A 21,991-nucleotide genomic window follows, 5' to 3' on the forward strand; every position below is an offset into this window, starting at 1 on the left:
GAATAGTTAGAATGGAGTTGAGTGGAGTGGAATAGAGTGAAGTGATATAGAGTGGAGTACTGTAGAGTGGTTTATAATAGAGGGACGCAGAGTGGTGGAGCATTAAGTGGAGTGGAGTATAGTGTCATAGAAAATAGTGGCATAGCGTGGCATAGAGTGGGGTGGCATAGAGTGGTGTGGAGTGGTATAGAGTGGTAGAGTAGAGTAGTGTGTCGTAGAGTAGAGTGGAGTAAAGTGGCGTAATGGGAGTTGAGTGGAGTAAAGTGGCATACAGAGGAGCAGAGTGACAGAGTGGGGGGTGTAGAGTAGAGGGGTGTAGAGTCAAGCAGAGTGGAGTGGCGTTGAGTAGAGTGTTGTAGAATGGAGTAGCACAAAGTGGAATAGAGTGTTGTAGAGTGAAAGAAGAGTGTTGTAGAGTAGTGAGGAGTGTCAAAGTAGAGTGTCATATATTGGAGTGTTGTAGAACAGAGTGGCGTGTCATAGAGTGGAGTGTTATAGAGTGGAGTGTTATAGAGCGGAGTGTCATTGAGTGAGTGTCGTAGAGTGGAGTGGTGTAGAGTGGACTGTGATAGAGTAGAGTATCATATAGTGGAGTGCCGTGGAGTAGAGTAAAGTGCAGTGCCATAGCGTACAGTGGAGTAATGTGTCATAGAGTGGAGTGGCGTGTCATAGAGTGGAGTAGAGTGGCACTGAGTATTGTGGAGTGGCATTGTGTGTCATAGAGTGGAATGGTGTGCGTGGAGGGTCATAGAATGGAGTGGCATAGAGTGTCATAGAATAAAGTGGCATAGAGAGAGTGGAGTAAAATGCTGTAGAGTGAAGTGGTACAGAGTCAGGTAGAGTGTCAGAGTGGTGTAGAGTGGAGTGGAATTGAGTCAAGTGGCATGGATTAGAGTGTTGTGGAGTGTCATAGAGCGCTGTAGAGTGCAGTAAAGAAGTGTGTCATATAGTGAGGTGTCATATAGTGCGGAGTGGTGTAGAGTGGAGCAGCGGAGTATGTTGTAGAATGCTGTGGCGTGTCGTAGAGCGGAGTTTAATGGTGTAAAGTGGAGTGGTATAGAGTGTTGTCATAAATGTCGTCTGGCCGAAGAGTAGAGGGGCGTAGAGTGGAGGGGTGTAGTGTGGAGGCACGTAGAGTGGAGTAAAGTGTTGTAGAGTGGAGGAGCATAGAGTGGCATAGAGTGTCATACAGTGGAGTGGTATAGAATGAAGTAGAGTGTCATAAAGTGGAGTATCATAGAGTGTCGTGGAGAGGAGGGTCGTAGACTCATACAGCGTGGCATAGAGTGAATAGCATAGAGTGGAGTGGAGTGGAGTGGCGTGGAGAGGAGTCAAGTGTCGTAGACTGGAGAAACACATTGTAGAGTAAAGCAGAGTGCACTATTATGGCATAGGGTTTGGTAGAGTGAAGTAGAGTATCTTTGAATGTTGTAGAGTGATGTGGAGTAGAGTACAGTGGAGTAGCGTAGTGTAGAAGGGAGTGGTGTAGAGTGTCATAGAGTGGAGTGTCAGAGAGTGTCATGGAGTGGAAGGCTGTAGAGTGGAGGAGTGTAGAGAGGAGCGTCATAGAATGGCATAGAGCAGAGAGTCAAAGAATGGAGGGGCATAGAGTGGAGCATCAGAGTATAGGGTGGGTTGTAGACTGGCGGAGTGTAGAGTGGAGTAAAGTGTTGTAGAATAGAGTGAATGGCATAGAGTGGAGTAAGTGTTTTAGAGTGAGTGGTGTGAGTGACGTAAAGTGGCATAGAGTGTCATAGAGTGGGGTGGGGTAGAGTAGAGTGGAGTGGGCTACAGTTAAGTGGCGTAGAGTGGTTTGGAGTGTCATAGAATAGAATGTCAGAGGGGAGTAAAGTATCATAGAGTGGTGTGGCTCAGAGTGGAGTAGAGTGGAGTAAAGTAGAGTGTCAGAATGGTGTGATGTAGAGTGGAGGGGTGGATGGGCATATAGTGGAGTGTCACAGATTGTTGCAGCATTGAGGGGTGTAAAGTATTGTAGAGTGGAGTAAAGTGTTGTAGAGTGGAGTGTCGTAGAGTGGAGATGCGTAGAGTGGAGTGTCATAGAGTGGAGTATTGTAGAGTGGACTGCTACGAGGTGGAGTAGAGTGGAGTGGCATAGCCTACAATGGAGTAATGTGTCATTGAGTGGAGTAAAGTGTTGTAGAGTAGTGTGGCACTGAGTAGCATGGAGTGTCGTAGGTTGGCAATATGTGTCATAGATTGGAGTGGTGTAGAGTATTGTAGAGAAGAGGTGAAGAGTGGAGTGGCATAGAGTGGAATAATATAAAGAGGAGAAGAGTAAAGTGGCATAGAGGGAGTGGAGTAGAGTGTTGTAGAGTGGAGTGTCAAAGTGTCGTACAGTGGAGTAAAGTAGGGTGTCATCTCGTGAGGTGCCAGAGGGGAGAGGTGGTATGCAGTGGAGTAGAGTAGAGCAGCGTATAATTTTGTGGCTTGTCACAGAGCAGAGTGCAGTGGCGTAGAGTGGATTGCCATAGTGTCGTCGCAGAGTGCTGTCTGGTCGTAGAGTGGAGGGTTGAAGATTGGAGAGGTGTAGAGTTGAGAGGCGTAGAGTGGAGAGGCATATAGTGGAGGGGTGTAGTGTGGAATGGAGGAAAGTATTGTAGAGTGGAGGGCCATAGAGTGGCGTAGAGTGTCATACAGTGGAGTGGCGTAAAATGGAGTAGTGTGTCGTAGAGTGGAGTATCATAAAGTGCCACAAAGAGGAGCAGGGTGTGTGGTGTAGAATGGAGAGGGGTAAGATGGAGTAGAGTGGTGTAGCGTTAAGTGGCATAGAGTGGTTTAGAGTGTCAGAGGATGGAGTGTCAGAGTGGTGTAGAGTGTCATAGAGTGGAGTGGCATAGACAGGAGTGGAGTAGAGCGTCAGAGTGGGGTGATGTAGAGTGGAGGGGCGTAGAGTAGAGGGTCATAGAGTGGCACAGCGTAGAGGGGAGTAAAGTGTCATACAGTGGAGTAAATTGTTGTGGAGTAGTGTAGAGTGAAGTGGCATAAAGTGGAGTAAATTGTTGTGAGTAGAGTGGCGAAAAGTAGAGTTGAGTCGCATAGAGCATCATGGAGTGTGGTAGAGTGGTGTGGAGTGTCAGAGTGTCATAGAGTGGTGTAGATATGAATGACATAGAGTCAAGTGATGTAGAGTGTTGTGGAATGTCATAGTGTCATACAGTTGAGGGCCATAGAGTGGAAGGGCATAAGGTGGAGTGGATTAAAGTGTCATAGAGTGGAGGGGTGAAGAGTTTCATAGAGTGAAATAGTGTCAGATTGGAGTGTTGTAGAGTGTCAGAGTGGAGGGTGAAGAGTGGATGGGTGTACAGAGGAGTGGCGTAGTAGAGCAGAGGGTAAAAGAATGGAGGGTTACAGAGTGGAGTTCATGGAGTTGAATAAAGTGCAGTGGAGGGGAATGTAGTGTAGTGTAGTATAGTAAAGTGGCATGGAGTGGCATAGCGTGGCATTGAGTGTCGTACAGTGGAGTGTTGTAGATTGGAGTGTCATTAAGTACAGCAAAGTCATAGAGTGGAGTGGCATAGAGTTAAGTGGTGTAGAGTGGAGTAGAGTGGCCTAGTTAAGTGGCGTAGAGTGGTTTAAGGTGTAGTAGAGTGGAGTGAGATAGAGTGGAGTAGAGCATTGTAAAGTGGAGTGGTGTCCAGTGGAGTGGATTAGAGTGTCTTAGAGTAGAGTGATATAGAGTGGAGGGGCATAGAATGGAGTGTCGTAGAGTGGCATAGCATAGAGGGGAGACTAGTGTTGTGGAGTCCAGTAAAGTTTTGTAGAAATGAGTAGAGTGCTCTAGAGTATAGTGGAGTGGAATGCAGTGGAGTGGAAAGGCTTTGCATGGAGTGTTTTAGAGTGGAGTAAATTGGTGTAGAGTGTAGCAGAGTGGAATGGCATAGAGTGACAGAGTGTTGTTGAGTGGCATACAGTGTCGTAGAGTGGAGTAGCACAGAGTGGCCTAGAGTGAAGTGGTGTAAAGCGGAGTGGTATAGAGTGAAGTGGCGTAGTTAGGAGTAGAGTGGCCTAGAGTGAAGTTGGGAGAGTGTCGTAGAATGGAGTGGTGTAGAATGCCATTGAGTAGAGTGGTGTAAAGTTTCCTAGAGTGGAGTGGCATAGAGTTTCATTGAGTGTTGTAGAACAGAGTAGAGTGGCATAAAGTGGAGTGGCATTGACTGGAGTAGAGTGTCATAGAATGAAGTGTCGTAGAGTGGAGTAGAGTAGTGTGTTGTGTACTGAAGTGTCGTGGAGTGGAGTCCTGTACAGTGGTGTGAAGTATAGTAGAGTAGAGTGGTACAGAGTAGAGTGGCATACAGTGGTGTAGAGCTGAGTGGCATAGAGTGGAGTGTGCACGGTGTGGTAGTGCGCTGCCATTGCAGACAACACATTTTCATTTGAAATGACCATTACATTCTCACAGACCTACATTTTTACTGATAAAACGATACAGCGCACAAACGATAATGTGTAGAAATGGCATCACATAGTGTGCTGATTTATTTTGATCGTATTAAAATATTTGTTTTCCGCACACTTTAGAATTACAAAGAAATATGCTTCATTTGTGCTTTCCTAATTCTGACATATTCTCATATAGTTTCACAGTTCATTTACTGACATTTACATTTTGTTGTGTGCTACAAAAAATAAGCCTTTCCTTTCACACCCCTAGATTGTCAGATAAATCCTCTGAATTTGAAGTCAGAGAAAGAAAAGTAAACACCAAGCTCATGCAGAAGACAGAGCCTGACATTTGACCTCTGCATTTGAACGCACAGCAAATGTGACAAGATAAGAACAATATTCAAAGACCTTTTTATAGAAAGTGAGCACAATTTGTTATGAGGTGCAGGAAGCTATTTACAGTCTGATATATTTAAAACAAATAGATTTGTGCTCCAATGGGTCGCTACGCCCTCTGAAGTTAATATTTGTATCTCCCTGAATCAATGTGCACATACCTGAAAACAGTTTTTGTTGTGAGTTAAAAATAAAACAATGATAATCCATACCAATTGTATATTTTATAAGCTACTATAGCAAAGTTTAATTAGAATATTTTAAAATAACCCTGCAAACCAGACAAAACAACGAGGATACTATCTTAAAACACACTAACAACTGTCATAGACTATACTATATTCATAAATTCGGGAAAATTATTTTAAAGTATATATATATATGGCCAACATATGGAAAGGAATGTTTTTGAGGTCACATATATATCAAAAGCTTGTAGAAGCAGACATGTACATTTTCAGCCTTCTCTACAGGAATGTAATCATTTCGAAAGCTGCATGACTTCCAGTGCATGTACGTTCTGTGACTTAGGTGTGCACTCTAGTTCCTTATTAGCACTCTGTGATCTTCAGAGGTAGTTGCTATGGAAAGAAGGTGTAGTGGGCTGTGGGCGGATACTGTGATAAGGCTTGTCTAGTTATGAATCTCCTGCGTGGATCTCGACCAGCTCGGGCCAATCAAAATGAAGCATCTTTGTTAGTGAGTAGCTGTCTGATTTATAGTCTGTTTTATGTAATCCATTATATATGCCTATCAGAGAATGTAGTGCTAACGTCCTTGCGTAAGATATTTACAGAAATGTCACACCACTTGTGTTCATAAATAAGTGTGAAAATCAAGAAATAAAACACAAGTGGGTATTCTCTTAAACTTTTCTCCTGTAAAAAAAAATTTGAAAGAATCAAGGTGAAAGGAAAGATAAAGTTGAGCAGCTGAAAGAAAGAGAAGAAGAGATTAACAGGATCTGAATTTAAAGATTAGGGTGATTCTCTTCTTGGCACTTATACTATTAGTTAAGTGTTATTATTGGGTGACATTCATCTTATGATTGAGGAGGACAGAAGAATAATGATAAAAAAGGAGGGGAGATGCGAGTTTCAGTACAGTGCAGGACTCTTATCATGGTACGTTTATGGTGGCTTTGACTTCTGGGTACAACAATCCAGACTGTCCCAAATTAACCCATGCAGATGTGTTTTTTTAGGCGATCCAAAGTAGATCATTATAGTTTCTCGTTTAGTAGACTAAACCCTGCCACAAATGGTAAGGTCATTTTTCACAATTTTTCAAATACATTTTGGGGGGCTAGGTATTAGGAGGTGGGGCCAGCACCCATCATCCATTGCCAGTTGAAGACACAACCAGGTAATCTTACTTAGGATGGGTACTTGGAAGACACCGCCTTTGAATATATTCCAGAAAGGGTCGATATTACAACATTTAAGCATACAATGACATAAATATTTTTTCTCTGTCTGCAATCCCAGCAGTTGCCCAACATATGTAATCATTTTACAGCGCAATCAAACAGGTGTGATATATATTAACATGAATCTTGAGTTGGCAATCTGTAGAGATAATGAAAATATTTTAGCTGTGAATTTGGATTTCCATATTAGAGGCCAGTTTTGCTCAAACAGCTCCTTTTGAACTGTGTGGTTCATATCTTTGCTCTGGGATTCTCTATTTTTTTGGTCTTTCATAGAGAGGCAGGTATTTATCAATCTATTGATACTCACGACTGCTCCTAGTTTCAAATGAATGCTGTAGTACCTGAGGTGCCAATGAATGAAAAAGTGAGGGTAGATGTTATCCCATAAATCTTTAAAAAGCAAATGTGGTCTTGATTGCAAAAACTTGTCCTGCCTTATTTGTATTTGTCCAGCCTCATCAAAAAAGTGAATCAACAACTTGAAAAGGATTTTTAATCCTCGTAAAGTGAATGATGGAATTTGTACATCTATTAAACTTTTATATGATATCTGTGTTGTCTTTTAAAAATGAACATGAGTCATGTTTATCCCCACTGTATTGTATTTGAGTTTGACATTATTATTAATCTCGGTGGAGTATTTACTGTTATTAGCAAAATATTTAGTATTATGTTCAAATGGTCAGGAAATGCTCTAATATTAAAATGTAAGCCTTGACTTCTGCAATTTCTTAGTTGACTTAGGTGTGCAAAAATGAATGGCGGTTAAATCCTTACATTTTTTCTACATTTAGTTTCCTTTCTCTCAATAATGCGTAATTTGAGGAATATGCTTTCAGTACTTATTGCTTATGATCTTATGTTAATGTCTTTTTTTTTTTACCTGTTTTAAATGTACCAAGAAAAGCACTTCATTGTTGAAAATAGTTTCTGTTAGCCCAGTCCCTCTAGAAAGTAGACTGTGATGAAAGGCAATTTCACATGTTTATAAAACACTATAATCAATTGCTCCCCAAGGTTTAGTGATCAGTTAATACCAAGAGAGAAGACGATCTGTGTAGGAGGCTGGCCTGGCTTGTAGTGGGTACCAGAGGTACTTACACCTTGTGCCAGGTCCAGTTATCCCTTATTAGTGTAGAAGAGGTGTTTCTAGCAGCTTAGACTGATAGAAGGTAGCTATGGCAAAGCAGCTTAGGCTGAACTAGGAGACATGTAAAGCTCCTACTATACCACTTGTATCATATGCACAATATCATAAGAAAACACAATACACAGAGTTACTAAAAATAAAGTACTTTATTTTTATGACAATATGCCAAACGTATCTCAGTGAGTACCCTCAGTATGAGGATAAGTTATATACACAAGATATATGTACACAAACCAAAATTAGGTAAGTAATAGCAAGAAAAGTAATGCAAACAGTGTAGAATTACAATAGATTGCAATAGGAGCACATAGGTATAGGGGCAACACAAACCATATACTCCAAAAGTGGAATGCGAACCACGAATGGACCCCAGACCTATGTGAGCTTATAGAGGGTCGCTGGGACTTTAAGAAAACAGTGAGGGTTAGAAAAATACCCCATCCCAAGACCCTGTAAAGTACGTGTAAAGTGCACCTACTACCCACAGAGAGAACAGAAGTCGTGATAGGGGGATTCTGCAGGAAGAACAAACACCAGCAATGCAACAACAGTGGATTTCCGGACCTGAGTACCTGTAAGACAAGGGGACCAAGTCCAATAGTCGCGACAGTGTCGAGAGTGGGCAGGAGCCCAGCAAATGCCAGCTGAGGGTGCAAGGAAGCTGCCACTGGGTGGAAGAAGCTTGGAGTTCTGCAAGAAAGAAGAGGACTAGGGACTTCTCCTTTGGAAGACGGATGTCCCACGTCACGATGAAGCTTGCAGAGGTGTTCCCACACAGAAAGACTGCAAACGAGCCTTGCTAGCTGCAAGGGTCGCTGTAGAGGTTTTGGTACTGCTGCAGCCCAGGAGGGACCAGGATGCCGCCACTTGGAGGAGTAGACAGAGGGGGCGCCCAGCAACTCGAGGAGCCCTCACAGAAGCAGGCAGCACCCACAGAAGTACCCTAACAGGCACTTGGAAGAAGAGTGAACCAGAGTCCACGCGAAGTCACAAAAGGGAGTCCCACGACGCCGGAGGACAACTCAGAAGGTTGTGCACTGCAGGAAGGAGTGTCGGGACCCAGGCTTGGCTGTGCACGAAGGAAATCCTGGAAGAGTGCACAGGAGCCGGAGCAGCTGCAAACCACGCGGTACACAGCAATGCAGTCTAGCGTGGGGAGGCAAGGACTTACCTCCACCAAACTTGCACTGAAGAGTCACTGGACTGTGGGAGTCACTTGGACAGAGTTGCTGTGTTCCAGGGACCACGCTCGTCAGGATGAGAGGGGATCCAGAGGACCAGTGTTGCAGTCTTTTGGTGCCTGCGTTAGCAGGGGGATGATTCCGTCGACCCACAGGAGATTTCTTCGGAGCTTCTGGTGCAGGGTGAAGGCAGGCTACCCCAAGAGCATGCACCACCTGGAAACAGTCGAGAAAGCCAGCAGGATGAGGCGCTACAATGTTGCTGGTAGTCGTCTGGCTACTTTGTTGCGGTTTTGCAGGCGTCCTGAGCAGTCAGCGGTCGATCCTTTGGTAGAAGGTGAAGAGGGAGATGCAGAGGAACTCTGAGGAGCTCTTGCATTCGTTATCTAAAGAATTCCCCAAAGCAGAGACCCTAAATAGCCAGAAAAGGAGGTTTGGCTACTAAGGAAGGAGGGTTGGCTACCAAGAGAGGTAAGAGCCTATCAGAAGGAGCCTCTGACGTCACCTGCTGGCACTGGCCACTCAGAGCAGTCCAGTGTGCCCCCAACACCTCTGTTTCCAAGATGGCAGAGGTCTGGGACACACTGGAGGAGCTCTGGGCACCTCCCCTGGGAGTTGCAGGTCAGGGGAGTGGTCACTCCCCTTTCCCTTGTCCAGTTTCGTGCCAGATCAGGGCTGGGGGATCCCTGAACCGTTGTAGACTGGCTTATGCAGAGATGGGCACCATCTGTGCCCATCAAAGCATTTCCAGAGGCTGGGGGAGGCTACTCCTCCCCAGCCTTCACACCTATTTCCAAAGGGAGAGGGTGTAACACCCTCTCTCAGAAGAAATCCTTTGTTCTGCCTTCCTGGGCCAGGGCTGCCTAGAACCCAGGAGGGCCGAAACCTGTCTGAGGGGTTGGCAGCAGTGGAGACCCCGGAAAGGCAGTTTGGCAGTACCCGGGTACTGTGTTAGAGACCCGGGGATCATGGAGTTGTCACCCCAATACCAGAATGGTATTGGGGTGACAATTCCATGACCTTAGACATGTTACAGGGCCATGTTCGGAGTTACCATTGTGACGCTATACATAGGTAGTGACCTATGTATAGTGCACGCGTGTAATGGTGTCCCGCACTCACAAAGTCCAGGGAATTTGCCCTGAACGATGTGGGGGCGCCTTGGCTAGTGCCAGGGTGCCCACACACTAAGGGGCATATTTATACTCCGTTTGCGCCAGAATTGCGTCGTTTTTTTTTACGCAATTCCGACGCAAAACTAACTGCATATTTATACTTTGGCGTTCGACGCGTCTAGCGCCAAAGTCCATGGCGTTTGCGTCATTTTTTAGCGTGGACACCTACTTTGCGTTAATGATATGCAAGGTAGGCGTTCCCGTCATAAAAATTGACTCCGAGGCATGTGCGCCGTATTAACACTCCCGGGCAAAAATCACGCCCGGGAGTGGGCGGGTCAAAAAAAATTACGTCCAGCCGCTTTTGCGTCGTTTTTTAGCGCCTGGTCAGGGCAGGCATTAAGGGACCTGTGGGCTCGGAAGGAGCCCAGAGGTGCCCTCCCATGCCCCCAGGGACCCCCCCTGTCCCCCTTGCCCACCCCAGGAGGACGCCTAAGGATGGAGGGACCCATCCCAGGGAACATAAGGTAAGTTCAGGTAAGTAATTTTTTTTTTTTTTTTTGTGGCATAGGGGGGCCTGATTTGTGCCCCCCTACATGCCACTATGCCCAATGACCATGCCCAGGGGACAGAAGTCCCCTGGGCATGGCCTTTGGGCAAGGGGGCATGACTCCTGTCTTTGCTAAGACAGGAGTCATTTCAATGGGGGTTGGGAGTCGAAAAAAATGGCGCAAATCGGGTTGAGGCGATAATTTTGCCTCAGCCTGACTTGCCCCATTTTTTTGGCGCCCAAGCTCCATATTCCCCTACGACGGCGCTGCCTGGTGTACGTCATTTTTTTTGACGCACACCAGGCAGCGCCGCCGGCTAACGCCGGATAACGTCATTGAATAAATACGGCGCCCGCATGGCGCTTCAGAATGGCGTTAGCCGGCGTTAGATTTTTTGACGCACAACTGCGTTGGCGCAGTTGTGCGTCGAAAAGTATAAATATGGCCCTAAGTAACTTTGCACCCAACCTTCACCAGGTGAAGGTTAGACATATTGGTGACTGATAAGTTACTTAAGTGCAGTGGTAAATGGCTGTGAAATAACGTGGACGTTATTTCACGCAGGCTGCACTGGCAGGCCTGTGTAAGAATTGTCACAGCTCCCTATGGGTGGCAAAAGAAATGCTGCAGCCCATAGGGATCTCCTGGAACCCCAATACCCTGGGTACCTCAGTACCATATACTAGGGAATTATATGGGTGTACCAATATGCCAATGTGAATTGGTCAATTTAGTCACTAGCCTGTTAGTGACAAATTTGGAAAGCAGAGAGAGCATAACCACTGAGGTTCTGGTTAGCAGAGCCTCAGTGAGACAGTTAGGCATCAAACAGGGAACACATACAGGGCACATACTTATGAGTACTGGGGCCGTACCTGGCAGGGTCCCAGTGACACATAGACTAAAACAACATATATACAGTGAAATATGGGGGTAACATGCCAGGCAAGATGGTACTTTCCTACAATCTGGGAATAATAGAAGACTTGGAGGAGGTGAATGACTATCAGAGGGGGTTCCGAGGGCCAGCTTAAGCTGTTCTACTCAGTATATTATTCTCAGACTCAGCTGAAGGACTTTGATTTCATACACTCTGATGTTTACTTGAGAGCTTGTAATGAAAAAGGGGATTTAATTCGCACATGGTTTGGAATGCTCACCAATAAACAAAGTTCAGCAGAAAGTGAGTGACCACCTCCGAGTAGTGGTGGGAATTTATAATGAGCTGGGAGCCACAACTTTGCTACTAGGCTTCTGCAGTGACCTCCCACCACCAAAATGTAGCTTGTTGCTCGGCAACACAGGCATGGTGGTTGCTAGGCAAGGCATGGCCAATTTGTGCGCAAGTTGTGAAACTGGTGTATAAATACGAACTGGTGCATGGTGGTTGAAATAGAGATATAGAAAAGCAGAAAATGTCCACCCAAATTTACAAACATATGGGACATTGATGAGAGTTACACAGACTTTAATAAAACAATGAAGGTCCTATGACGCGGGTTGTTAATGACTGCCCAGCTAGCTTGAGTGCTTTGAGTGCATACGTATCAGACCTCCAAGCCCAAAAGATGTGTCTTGATGTTGTGATCTTTACAACAATAATATCTGATGTACACATTCTATGCTTTTTTATTGTGGTAATTGTTATTATTGTAAAAGTTGATGGAGAGAAATCCGAGCATCTGATTATACCAACGAAGTTTGTAACTGTTCCTTAATGTAATAAAACAATAACATTGCTTAAAAATGTTCATTTAATAGCCGCAAGTCTTTGCATTCATTAAGCATTCAATTATGTATTTGTCATCATGACATTTTCCTTCTAATTATTTACATTACCTTTTGATAACTGAGCCATCACTGAGATCTTTGCGTAATAAGGCTCTCAAAACTGCTTCTAGGGTACCTCATATCAATATATATTATTCATTTTATTTTCATTATTTCAGATATTTTTGGAAAGGGGAAATAGAGGAAGCCACGGAAATACTATTAGTAAGTGTCATCGTGGTTCGCCTATGATTTTCTCTGTTTACTTTTTTATATGTAATTGTATGTACATCCTGGTCAAGATCTGTAAGAGTGATATGTTACACTTATAGCACAAGAAATATCTACATCCAGTTGTGTACCAAATTGTGAAACCATGTTGACCTCGCTCTCTTATTTGTAGGTTTTATTTCCATTCTGTCTGGCCCATTTTGTCAGAAATGATGCTCTGTGCAAAAGTTGGGCAATGAAACCTACTACCATGGGATTATCATTACTTAATATCTAAAATCAGATATAAGAGTGATTTTTATTTTAAAAAAAGATTCTCTATTTTGAGCCTCTGATTGGAATCCGGTTGTATGTTAGAATATCGCTAGTAAAATAAATTGGCTTACATAAATTCTGTTTTACAGGACATGCTAAGGCGCTCCCCAATATTCGTAGGAACATGAGTGATAAATATTGTGGCCTAACAATCACTTCCAAAACATTGGCCCTTTGGGTGTCGATGTTCTATTTTTAGCCCCAGTGGAGTGGTACTTTTGTAAAAGGTACTTAGGACACAACATTTCTAGCAGACTTTGTTTTGGTTGCGATATTTCGGCAGAGTACCATCCCTGAACACACTCCTATGTTACAAACAGCTGCTCCCGACCATCTCCAAGGATCTGCTCCAGCCTGCTACTAATATTTAAAACGAAGTGTGATATTAGCCTCTGCTAGTTTTATTACATGCCTTTTGCACCTGTTCTCAATCGAAATGTAATAATAGGGTTTCAGTATCAGTTATTTAAGAAAACTTATAAGTGCCATCATCTTAGTCAAACGCCGGTGCCTTCACTGCATTTGGTATCTTTTTTTTGCAACTACTTTGATTTATTAATTAATGTTGCCTCTGGTTAGGAATCCACCTTTTTAACCATGACTTAGGGTTAAATAAATATAATGGTGCACTTATGAAAGGGTTTATTTGTTCACAGTAGAGATACAAATGTTTGCTAACAGAGCAGATTCCCAAAAAGTGATTTCCTATTAGGAAATTGCTATTTGAGAAACACAAACAAAAGGATGACTATCGGCAAAAGGCCCCCTGAAAGGCACCCTAAAAATAGTGGTGCACATGTAGAGCACACATATGCCCAAGAGGCATGTGTATGCTCCATTGCACATACACTTGGTCGCCATCGACTTGGAGTCGATGGTAATTGCATTTCCTAAATGCCCAATTCGCATTTAGGAAATGCTTTGTACATCTGAATAGGAATTGCAAACAGGAAATCCCTAGGTAGGTAAAGTCCTAAACACAGCTGGTAGAAATCCTATACTTTCTGGGATACTTGCTTCTGGACACTTTGGGTGTGTATTAGGCATGCAGATAAGTGTGAGCAATGCATTGCAGAATGTTTGGGAAGATTCAAAGCACTAAGGCCCATATTTATACTTTTTTAGCGCCGCATTTGCATCATTTGTTGATGCAAAAGCGGCGCAAACTTACAAAATACAATTGTATTTGGTCATTTTGCGTCGCTTTGGCGTCAAAAGGCGGCGCAAAAAAAGTATAAATATGGGCCTAGATGTATAAAGCCATTAGGTCCGAATCCCTATTTCGGCTGTTAAGAAATGCTAAATGGGCTTTTGAGATGTACAAAACCCTTTAGGGAATCACACAGGGAATTCCTATTTGTGATTTCCAAAGCACATGTACAAAGCATTTCCTAATTGCAAAATGGGTATTTATGAAATGCAATAACCATCAACTCCAAGTCCATGGCAAACGTGCAATTTAAAAAAAAACACCCACAGATGTTTTTTTTAAAGTGCAATAGAGCACTTAAATAAATATATCTATAAATCTAATATGTATATACAGGACTCGAAAAATCCACTGGACCACTCCCATTGGCTTACTCCTCCTTTCTGGCGTTCACATTGAACAGGTGTTCTGTTAAGTTGAAAAGTGGAGGGGCATTAAAAGATACCTTTAAATCTTTTTCTTATGTCACATTTGCTTTGTGTTCACAGACAGAGGTCAAAAGTCAGTTTGTCTTACAATTAATTTTCCTTCTGACTGCAGAGTTCCAGGACTTTGTAAGGTGAACTGTGTGACCTACTGCTTAGAATGTAAAATAAAAGGAAATAGTGTGTCAGGGTTTTCCTAACAAACAACATTTAAATGACTAAGGGCCAGATGTAGCAAAGGGTTTGCGCCTCGCAAACAGTGAAAAACGCCGTTTGCGAGGCGCAAAAGCCTCTTTGCTATGCAGAAATGCATTTTGCGAGTCGGAACCGACTCGCAAAATGCATTTCCGACTCGCAAATAGGAAGGGGTGTTCCCTTCCTATTTGCGACTCGCAATGCAATTCAATTCCATTTGCGACGGCGAAAGCGGTCGCAAATGGAATCGCAGTTACCATCCACTTGAAGTGGATGGTAACCCAGTCGCAAACGGGAAGGGGTCCCCATGGGACCCCTTCCCCTTAGTGACTGGAAAAAAATATTTTTTTTCAGAGCAGGCAGTTGTCCAATGGACCACTACCTGCCCTGAAAAAATCCGAAACTAAAGGTTCCGGTTTATTTTTCACAGTGCAGCTCGTTTTCCTTTAAGGAAAACGGGCTGCACTTTGAAAAAAAAAACTGCTTTATTAACAAGCAGTCACGGACATGGTGGTCTGCTGTCTCCAGCAGGCCACCATCCCCGTGAGTGCCCATACTCGCAATGGGGTCGCAAACTGCGACCCACCTCATTAATATTAATGAGGTGGGTCTTTGCGACCCCATTGCGAGTTGCAGAAGGTGTCTGAGACACCGTTCTGCATACCAAATTGCGACTTGCAATTTGCGAGTCGCAGGGACTCGCAAATTGCAAGTCGCAATTTGTTTTTTTGCTATATCTGGCCCTAGGTCATATACTTCAGTAGTTTTGAAAGTCCTTTTTTATATTTATGTGTGATGAAAAAATATTTTATTAGGATGAAAATAAATCAAAATACTTTACATGTTGATGTGCAAACGATATGTTTTCTGAAACCCATTTTTCACAGATTGTTAATGCACTCTATAGTTTTATCAGTAAAGCTGCAAGTTAGTGGAAAGGTTTTTGGACATTTCTTGGAAAGTTACTGTGTGAAGATGACAATATGTTTCCACATCATGGTTTAGTAATATATTTATTAAAAATGAGTGTTTAAAGAAACTGAGAAACACTCCTGCCCTGATGGCATTGTTGTTACTAAACTAAAATAAGTCCTAGGTTATGTGGGCTAGAACTCATGGGTATGTGGGCTACATTCTTGTGATGCATGCAGCAAACTTTAGTCTACTTAATCAAACAAAAGAGGTTTTTTTTGCACTGCAGAAATAAATTCTGAGCTCACATATTGGAAGGTGCAATCATACGTGAAAATTAAGAAAAGGGTGACTGTAAACTATTTGCCTAGGATCACATAACTTGAGACCCGTTTACGGTCAAGTACATTACAGTTAGGTCGAGTAGATTATTTAAGTTACTCGACCTGCAGGGCTAGTAACAGTTTTATGATTTTTCAAGCCCTGATATATATATATATATATGAAACCTATTCACAAAGGGGAATTCTGTTGTAAAGAAAGCTACATTTACAACTGGATTGAACTTTTCTAGCTCTGTCAGGAATTCTTCAAGGGATTCCTGGCAGGTGTATATGCATTTATGAGTGTAAATGTCTTCATCACGACTGCAGAGAAACCCACACTTGTAAATCTCACTCAAGGGGTGGGAAGTGGGTGCAACGAGATGTGGTTTGGTTTGGAGACTTGGGAATGTCCTGCTTCGGCCCCTGAAATGGTTCCCGGATAGAAAGGGAAATGGATCACCCCCACACTTTGGAAAGGTGTGGGGGCATTTCTCCATGGGGGAAAAAGGTTTTCTCTGTGGAGAAAATAAAGTGTGTGTTTTCACTAGGGGCTTCATTCCCCCTGTACAGGGTGCTCTTCTATGGGACAGCTCTGCACAGTGGGAATAGGAGCCTGCAGGAAAAGTCAAATGACATTCCCACTAGTATGTCTCGATCACCTTTTCAGGCATAATCGTGGGAACAGTAGTGAATATTAAAAAGTAGTATATTTGGACCCATATGTAGATGTATATCTTTTCTGGAGCAAGGCCGAACATAGTCATATTGTAGGTCCAAATGGTTCTCATATGCACCTGTGTTTACACATTTTGTCAATCTGGCTTAAATTACTCTTGCGTAAATTATCACTTTTCCATGGGAAATACTTCCTAAATCAGCCCTGGAATTTACTGACAGCTTTCCACTAGTTTCTGCAGAAACATGGCTGTGATTGGGCCCTTCAACACTAGGCTGCGCTTCTTTCATCCGTTTCTGGAATACAGTTACATACCCCTTGGTTGGTCATCATAGATGTCAATTAACAGAGGTGTGGAGAGCTTTGGAGCAGTACAGTAACATTTTTTAACATTGATTTCCTGCCAAACTCCAGATCACATTTTATTTCTAGTGGGCGGGAGTGGGATTTTTCGTACCAGGCTTCTCAGCATCTCTGATGTTCTGTGAAAAAATATTGACAGCCCTGTTAGCTTCTCTAGGAACAAGCCAGTGCAAAGTTGCACAAAGTATGAAGAAGCCCACCTCATCCATGTGGACAGTGGGCTGCAATAGGGCTGTGACCCCCCACTTTTTTTACCGTGTCCAGGAAACATGTCAGCCAAGGAACTGAAACACCCGTCCTCTGAAATTAGGTGTAAATATTTTTTCAGTGATCACTTTTTACTGGTGATACTATACTGCCAGATGTAACTATAATCAATAGATTTGCAAAGCCCACAGATTGCTTAGAAAGTCAAACTTTGCCAACTAAAGTAATGACCAATTCATAAAAAAAGCCTGTGCTACTGTTCTCAAAAACATCAAAAAGAACAGTAACAAGATTGCATTTATTTATTTGTTTGCATATTCATTTACAAGGTGTATTTCTTGATATTTTTAAGAAAATGTTAGGCCACGCTTTTCTGCAAAAGACCAATTTAACAGTTTAGATCTGAAGATGTTTACTTCCTTAGTAGATTCTTAGTCATAAGGTATGACATTGAAGTAGATTCTCAGTCATAATCTAAAGCTGAGAATGACAATTCTCCAATTAACATGCAGAGAGAATCTTGACTTCATTAATGACAACAGAGGTTATCATTATGCATAAATCCTTTATTGCTGCCCCAACATGTAGCCCTTTAAAGAACAAAAAATGCATCATAAAGATAAATATTCCACAGTGGAACCCTGGTACAGCTATGAACATAGCAACAACCATCTTCCTCTTTTAGGCTGCGATATGAGGACTTAACACAAGCACTTGGACTTGAAACAACTTGGAGCTTTTGAAACCAGGTCAACCAAGTACATCCAGATAATCCTTCGTGATCTTTTCCAGTTAGGAAATATTTCCTATGGAAGAAAAATAGTTTTGAAAGCTGTTTCCAAATAAGATATAACAGGATATATACCAAAGCATAATATTTCAACAAAAAGACACATTTGTTCTGACATTCTTATTACTTTAATATTTTAATTCTTTCTTTTTTTTAACCTACCTATTTGTCAGTAAAAATAGATAAATATCAATACTGCACCACACCTGAAATTAAGAAACAAGGTGAGGTGGGTGGGGTAATGATAGCCTCCATCTTCTTCAATGAAATCAAGATTATCTTTGTATGTTAATTGGAGAATCGTCATTTCATTACAAGACCGGAGGCTATCATTATGCATGTTTAAAGATGTCAACAATTAAGCTACTTACATGCTTCACTTGTCTCAGATCAAAATTGGTAAAAGTGTTAGCACCAAAATGTGATAGGTCTTTGGCTGCTTCACTTATTACTACTCTAATCCACCTGGCCATCCTGGCGGTAGAAACTGCTTTATGTGGTTTCACATAAGATATCAAAAGTTGGTCTTCAACATGATGTCTATACTCTAGCATTTTCTGCTCATATAGTTTCATTCAAATTACCACACATAAGGGGTCATTCCAAGTTTGGCGGGCGGCGGTTGCAGGCCGCCAAACTTAAACCACCACTTGCCCGCTCCGCGGTCAAAAGACCGCGGAGGCCATTCAGACTTTCCCACTGGGCCGGCGGGCGCCCGCCAAGGGAGCACCCGCCGGCCCAGCGGGAAAGGCCCTGCAACACAGAAGCCGGCTCCGAATGGAGCCGGCGGTGTTGCAGGGGTGCGACGGGTGCAGTTGCGATTTTCACTGTCTGCTATGCAGACAGTGAAAATCATGCTGGGGCCCTGTTAGGGGGCCCCTGCGCTGCCCATGCCAGTGGCATGGGCAGTGCAGGGGCCCCCAGGGGCCCCAGGACACCCAGGACACCCGTTCCCGCCATCCTGTTTCTGGTGGTGAAAACCACCAGAAACAGGCTGGCGGGAAGGGGGTCGGAATCCCCATGGCGGCGCTGCTTGCAGCGCCGCCATGGAGGATTCTCCCAGCCGGGGCTAATCCGGCGGGAAACCGCCAGACCCGGCTGGGCGACGAATACCACATGAAGCACCACCAGCCTGTTGGCGGTGCTTACGTGGACAGCCACCCTGGTGGTCTATGACCGCCAGGGTTGGAATGAGGGCCATAATTTTGGACAATCTTGGAAAAAAGGATAGAAAACATGACTAGACATATTCTTTGTCTTTTTCCAAATGTCAAAATGAACATCATCTGATGAATTAACCCTGTTACAGATTTCCAAAACTTTAACATCAGAAATCCGTCTGAACGATATTAAACAGAGAAGAGTTGCCAATTTCTGTGAGATCTGTCTTAGAGAAAGATAACACTTATTTGGCCATGAGTCAAAAAGTTTGAAAACTACATTAGCATCCCAAAGAGAAGTATAACAAGGTCTAGGAGGTCTTTTGATTTGGATACCTTTCATCATCCTTCAAATTAGTGGGTCATTCCCAATTGTGGTGTCGCCTATTAAGGCGTGACCAGCTGAAACACCTGATCTATGACAATTAATTGTCCTGTAGGATAAACCTGACTGAAACAGTTCAGCTAAATAGTTTGCTAAAGCAGTCACAGGAGCCTACACAGGATCTAGACTCCTTTCTGTGCACCAACTACAGCATTTGCACCAAACTCCCCTATATCATCTCCTAGTTCCTGGTGCCCATGACTCATCCAGTAAATCCATAGCATTTCCTGAAAGGCCTGAGAGTCCTGCAGAACCCCTGATATTCTCCAAACAAGAATGTCCAGCTCTTCTTCTACAACTAAAAGATGTCCTTCTCCAAATGGGCTGAACAGGTAACCCCGACGTACTGGGGTGAGACGCGGTTCCTGCACCGATAATTCCAACACCCCTGTAAACCAAACCTGTTAACTCCAGAACTAGCAATAATTTGCATTTCTCTTTCTGAACTTTCCAGAGTACCCTCTGGATCATGGTGAATGGTGGAAAGGCATAACTCCTCTCTGGTTTCCAATCCTGAACAAACAAATCTACTGCCATAGCTTCCCGATTTAGGCTCCAGCTGAAAAATCTGGGTTCCTGATGTGTGAGCCTGTTGGCAAAAAGATCCAAATCTATTGGACCCCAAAGTTTCTGGATCTCCCTGAAGATTTTTGGATTCAGCTGCCAGTCGCTGAAGTCCCTTAGGTGACAAGAATTCTAGTCTGCCCTCAGATTAAATTTCCCTGGAATATCAATCAATCAATCACTGCATTTCTAAAGCGCGCTACATACCCGTGAAGGTCTCAAGGCGCGGGGGCGCTACTATTCGAAGAACTAGGTCTTGAGAAATCTTCTGAAGGCCAGCAGGTCCTGAGTCTGTCGTAGGTTGGTAGGGAGAGTGTTCCAGGTCTTGGCGGCGAGGTAGGAGAAGGATCTGCCGCCGGTGGTGGTTTTCGGGATACGGGGAATTGTGGCGAGGGCGAGGTTGGCTGAGCGGAGGCTTCGGGTGGGGGTGTGGAAGCTGAGTCGGTTGTTGAGGTATGTAGGTCCGGTGTTGTGTAGTGCTTTGTGTGCGTGGGTGAGGAGTTTGAAGGTGATCCTCTTGTCGACGGGAGCCAGTGCAGGCCTCTTAGGTGGGGTCTGATGTGGCTGCGTCGGGGGACGTCGAGGATTAGTCGTGCCGAGGCGTTCTGGATTCGTTGTAGTCGTCTCGGGAGCTTGGTTGTTGTTCCTGAGTAGAGGGCGTTCCTGTAGTCGAGTCTGCTGGTGATGAGGGCCTGGGTGACGGTTTTCCTTGTGTCAGGGGGAATCCATTTGAAGATCCTGCGGAGCATCCGCAGGGTGTTGAAGCAGGACGCGGAGATGGCATTGACTTGCCTGGTCATGGCGAGGGTGGAGTCGAGGATGACCCCCAGGTTGTGAGCGTGATCTGTGGGTTCCGGGGCTGTGCCTAGCGATGTGGGCCACCAAGAGTCATCCCAGGCTGATGGGGTGGGTCCGAGAATGAGGACCTCCGTTTTGTCTGAGTTCAGCTTCAGTCTGCTGTCCTTCATCCAGTCGGCTACGGCCTTCATTCCTCTGTGGAGGTTGGCTTTGGCGGTGTGGGGGTCTTCAGTGAGGGATATGATCAGTTGGGTCTCGTCGGCGTAGGAGATGATGTTGAGGTTATGTTGTCGTGCGATGTGGGCGAGCGGTGCCATGTAGATATTGAACAGCGTCGGGCTGAGGGAGGATCCCGGTGGATCTTGGTGGTTTTTGAGCGGAAGGGTGGGAGGCGGACGCTCTGGGTTCTGCCGGAGAGGAAGGATGTGGTCCAGGCCAGGGCCTTCTCTTGAATTCCGGCGTCATGGAGGCGTGCTGATAGGGTGCGGTGGATAGGTCCAGGAGGATGAGGGCGGCTGTTTCTCCTTTGTCCATCAGGATCCTGATGTCGACAGTGGCGGCGATGAGGGCGGTCTCGGTGCTGTGGTTGTTGCGAAAGCCGGATTGGGAAGGGTCCAGGATGTTGTTGTCTTCGAGGTAGCGGGTTAGCTGTTTGTTGACAATCTTCTCTGTCACTTTTGCCGGGAACGGGAGCAGGGAGATGGGCTGGAAGTTCTTGAGGTCTTTGGGGTCCGCCTTGGGCTTCTTCAGAAGGGCGTTGATCTCGGCGTGCTTACAGCTTTCCGGGAAGGTTGCTGTCTCGAAGGAACTGTTGATTGTTTTCCGGAGGTGGGGCGCAATGGTTGTGCTGGTTTTGTTGAAGACGTGGTGAGGGCGGGGTCGGATGGGCATCCAGAGTGGATGGAGTTAATGGTTTTGATGGTGTCTTCGTCGCTGACGTAGGACCAGGCGGTCAGGCGGCTTGTGTGGGTGGTGGTCGCAGGGGTGGTGGTCTCGTGGTGGGTGCGGGGGTGTCAGAGTTGAAGCTGTCGTGGATGTTGGTGATCTTGCGGTGAAAGAAGGTGGCCAGGGAGTCACACAGGTCTTGTGATGGTGGGATGTCGTTGGTGTTGGAGCTGGGGTTGGAGAGTTCTTTCACGATGCTGAAGAGCTCTTTGGTGTTGTGTGTGTTTTTGTCTAAGCGGTCCTTGAAGGCGGTCCTCTTGGCGGGCCTGATGAGTTGGTGGTGTCTGCGGGTGGCGCTCTTGTGGGCTGTGTGGCTGTCTGGTGTTCGGTCGTGGAACCATTTCTTCTCCAGTTTCCGACAGGTGCGCTTGGAGATCCGGAGGTCTTCGGTGAACCAGGCGGCTTTCTTGTTGGTGTGGTTCAGGTCCCCGAGGAGGATGTAGTCTGTGGAGGCGAGGGCGTGGGTGCTGACGAGGTCGGCGATGGTGTC

At 44.7% G+C, this 21,991-nt stretch overlaps 1 protein-coding gene across 1 annotated transcript in view; it reads left to right on the forward strand.

Annotated features, from left to right (window-relative positions):
• LOC138301317 (protein CutA homolog) overlaps positions 1-21,991 on the forward strand; it is a 161,956-nt gene that overhangs the window by 114,952 nt on the left and 25,013 nt on the right. The window contains exon 4 of the mRNA XM_069241649.1: positions 12,179-12,224. Within this exon, the coding sequence (XP_069097750.1) occupies positions 12,179-12,224 (46 nt within the window). The remainder of the gene's footprint in view (positions 1-12,178; positions 12,225-21,991) is intronic.

Source organism: Pleurodeles waltl, chromosome 6 (genome assembly GCF_031143425.1).
Source record: "Pleurodeles waltl isolate 20211129_DDA chromosome 6, aPleWal1.hap1.20221129, whole genome shotgun sequence".
Taxonomy (NCBI): Eukaryota; Metazoa; Chordata; class Amphibia; order Caudata; family Salamandridae; genus Pleurodeles; species Pleurodeles waltl.